At 40.8% G+C, this 3,150-nt stretch overlaps 1 protein-coding gene across 5 annotated transcripts in view; it reads left to right on the forward strand.

The window, feature by feature from the left end:
• Nucleotides 1-3,024, forward strand: part of TNRC6B (trinucleotide repeat containing 6B) — a 46,645-nt gene extending 43,621 nt beyond the window's left edge. For all 5 annotated transcript variants that reach the window (XM_009321785.1, XM_009321793.1, XM_009321800.1 and 2 more), the window contains 2 exons: nt 1,244-1,383; nt 2,339-3,024. In XM_009321785.1, the coding sequence (XP_009320060.1) occupies nt 1,244-1,383; nt 2,339-2,729 (531 nt within the window). In that variant the 3' untranslated portion in view covers nt 2,730-3,024. The remainder of the gene's footprint in view (nt 1-1,243; nt 1,384-2,338) is intronic.
• Nucleotides 3,025-3,150: the final 126 nt, after the last annotated feature.

The raw sequence follows: 3,150 nt of genomic DNA on the forward strand, positions 1-3,150 counted from the left end.
TGCTTCTACAGTTCAAGAAAACATCAATGTGAGAGGAAAAGCTAAGGTCTCCTTCAGATCACCCAAAATGGCAAACTGTGCTCCTTTCATAGAAAAGACTGTTTTCCTTGATGTGAAGGAAACAGCAGTGGTGTGATGAAGAGGCACAGTTCTAAATCTCCCTTGTGCAACATAGTTTAATACTGCTTTAGGAATTGTTTAATGGAAGAAGAATATATTTTGGAGGCATTTAAGTTAATAGAAAAGAGAAAGAAGCAGATTATAATTCTCTTCCATAACAAGTCCTCTATTCATTGTGGGTCACTACCCTAGAGAGAAGAAAGCGTAAAGGTTAAGGTGGATTCAGGGACAGTATCTTCGTTTCAAGTTTCTCTATTTTAACTTTGTCCATATTTGTACCCACGCACAACTTCCTTTTCCCTCATTTGAGGCTGTATTATATAATAGGGGGGAAAGGGAAAAGGAAGAAAGCACTTCCTTAAGTATCTGCACATATGGATCCCATTCATGTGTGCATGTTCCTGTGGCATACCAGGAATGGAATCTGTCTGTACAGAATACCTTGGAGAACAGCAGTTGCTGGAGGTAAGTAACAAGCTGTTACTGCTGCAGAAGGAATGTAGGCAACAACTGCTGTGAAGACATTAGTTGAGGAGGAATGAACATTGCTGGGTTTGGCAGAAAGACCACTGACTGTTTCTGTGACTTACTGTTTCACAAATCGTAAAGACAAAAGGCACACAAAAAAATTTTAAAAACCCCTCATTGTAGAGGTGATATTTCCAGTTTTGCAAAGAACTTTTAAATACTGGTTGATCTAAATGCTACTGAAATCAGAGTGCTGGAGACCAACAAATTCTGGTTCCTTTGGTACAAATCCTAATGGCTGAAGATGGTGGGAAGTACAAGTTGTATATAATTACTGGAAAACCTGCCAACATAAGGATAGTGACAACTTAAGAAACTCAGTGAGGTGGGGAAAACTGGATTCAAGCTACAAGTGAATGGGAAGGATAAGTCAGGTTATTCCATAAAGCAAAGTCACTGCAATTTTGAGAAGTCAAGGCATACTGATTCTGTTTGAAAATTTAAATCCTGTCACCTTTGCTTACTTCCCACTGCTTTCACCTGTTTTCCTTTCTGAGAGCAGATTATCTTTTAATTACCGAGACAAAGTTAGGATTGAAGTTCATTTGGAGAAATAGTTATAAACATCTGTTTTATCCTGGCTGTTCTTCCTCAGATCGATGGGTCAACCTTGAGGACGATCTGCATGCAGCATGGCCCACTGCTGACATTCCATCTGAACCTGACCCAGGGCACCGCCCTTATCCGATACAACACCAAACAGGAGGCGGCCAAGGCCCAGACTGCACTGCACATGTAAGCAATCCCCGTGTCTGTTCTTCGTTACTACATTAGTCATGAACACAAAACGTCTGTCCAGTGCTATGCTTTGGAAACTCGTTTCAAGTATCATGGTTGGAAGGGAATCTTTCATTCATTGGCAGAGGAAGAAGAGAAACAAAGATGCCTTCTGTTCATGTTACTTTAATTGCTGGCACAAACTGGCACATACAGAACTAAGAAGGTGCAAATAGGATGGAATTGTGACCAGAATGCACTTTACTATACAATTATGGCCATTTTATAAAAGCTTGTGAATTGTTTCAGATGAAAATCATTCTTATACATGTAACCCATGTAACATTCTTAAATGTGTGGGAATCTCCTGTAGTTTTGAGATACACCTGAAATAATTTACTTGAAAAGCTGCAGATCTTAGGTTTCCTGTTCTTAAGCTTTTTGGAACTGATTGTGGCTCTGGTATGTTTTGAAAATGTGAGAGGTTTTGAGACAAAAATCTTAGGGGTGGGGGGTGTAAGCCCTTAAACTCAGTGAAAACTTCTGAACTACTAATCTTACCCTGAATTTCAGACTTTTAACCTGTTCTTCCTCTGTTTTGTTTGAAAGGTAGCATATGTGCATTTACCATTTTAGCTACATTGTATAGGCAGTTCTGTTGCTTTTGGTGTTCATGTTCAGGGCCTTAGTTTAAATTTAGAAAGGTTTTGTTGCAGGCATAACAACTGAGTGTTGGGGGGAGGGGGTTGGTTGGTTTGTTTTGGTTTGGTTTTTTCCCCTTATAAAATGGAAGTTCTTGTGCTTTGAGTCAGTTTCACTGTTGAGAACAGCTAGTTTTCTGTGCTCGCTCCATTGTGACAAGCTGATAAGTTCCTTTGGTTTGGGCAGCTAATAGTGTTGTTCCCATGCCTTCTGAATCCCTTGTCCTTACCTTCTGGCTCTAATTTTTTTTTTCTTCCTTCTTGTCTTCTAGGTGTGTGTTGGGAAACACTACCATCCTGGCTGAGTTTGCCACAGATGAAGAAGTTAGTCGCTTTCTGGCACAAGCTCAGCCCCCTACACCTGCAGCAACCCCAAGTGCACCCACAGCAGGCTGGCAATCCCTGGAGACAGGACAGAACCAGACAGATCCAGTTGGACCTGCTTTGAATCTCTTTGGTGGGTCAACAGGGCTTGGGCAGTGGAGCAGTGGTGGCGGCGGCGGCAGCAGTGGGGGTGATCTCACTGGCGCTTCGTTGTGGGGGCCCTCAAACTATTCTTCAAGCTTGTGGGGGGTCCCAAGCGTAGAGGATCCACACAGAATGGGCAGCCCTGCTCCCTTACTACCTGGAGACCTTCTGGGAGGAGGGTCGGATTCAATTTGAACTTAGAACTTTCAACTCTGACCTCGTGACCTTTTTTGGAACAGCAGCAGCACTAACTTGACCTTTTCGTTTTTTTCAACTTGCAATAAATACATTTATAAAAGGAAAAAAGAAAACGGAGAGAGAAAAAAAAGGTGGGTCATTGACAGACTGTCTGAGCACATAGTTGCCTCCCTTATATAACTTCAGTTTTTTCGTTTGGAATATGAATCCAAAAAGAGAACATATCACTCTTGAAATACTTGAATCATGAACGCCAACTTAGAAAGACAATGTGAAGCAAGTACACATACCATTTAAATTTAAACACAAAAAATTAAAAAAATTAGTTTCTAGTTTTTCACTTTTTCATGTTATACGGAAGTTGTTGCTAAGAAACATATATACTGAAAAAATAGCTTTTTAACTTTTTTTGCATTGG

The sequence above is a fragment of the Pygoscelis adeliae genome, unplaced genomic scaffold, assembly GCF_000699105.1.
Source record: "Pygoscelis adeliae isolate BGI_AS28 unplaced genomic scaffold, ASM69910v1 Scaffold60, whole genome shotgun sequence".
In the NCBI taxonomy this organism is placed as follows: Eukaryota; Metazoa; Chordata; class Aves; order Sphenisciformes; family Spheniscidae; genus Pygoscelis; species Pygoscelis adeliae.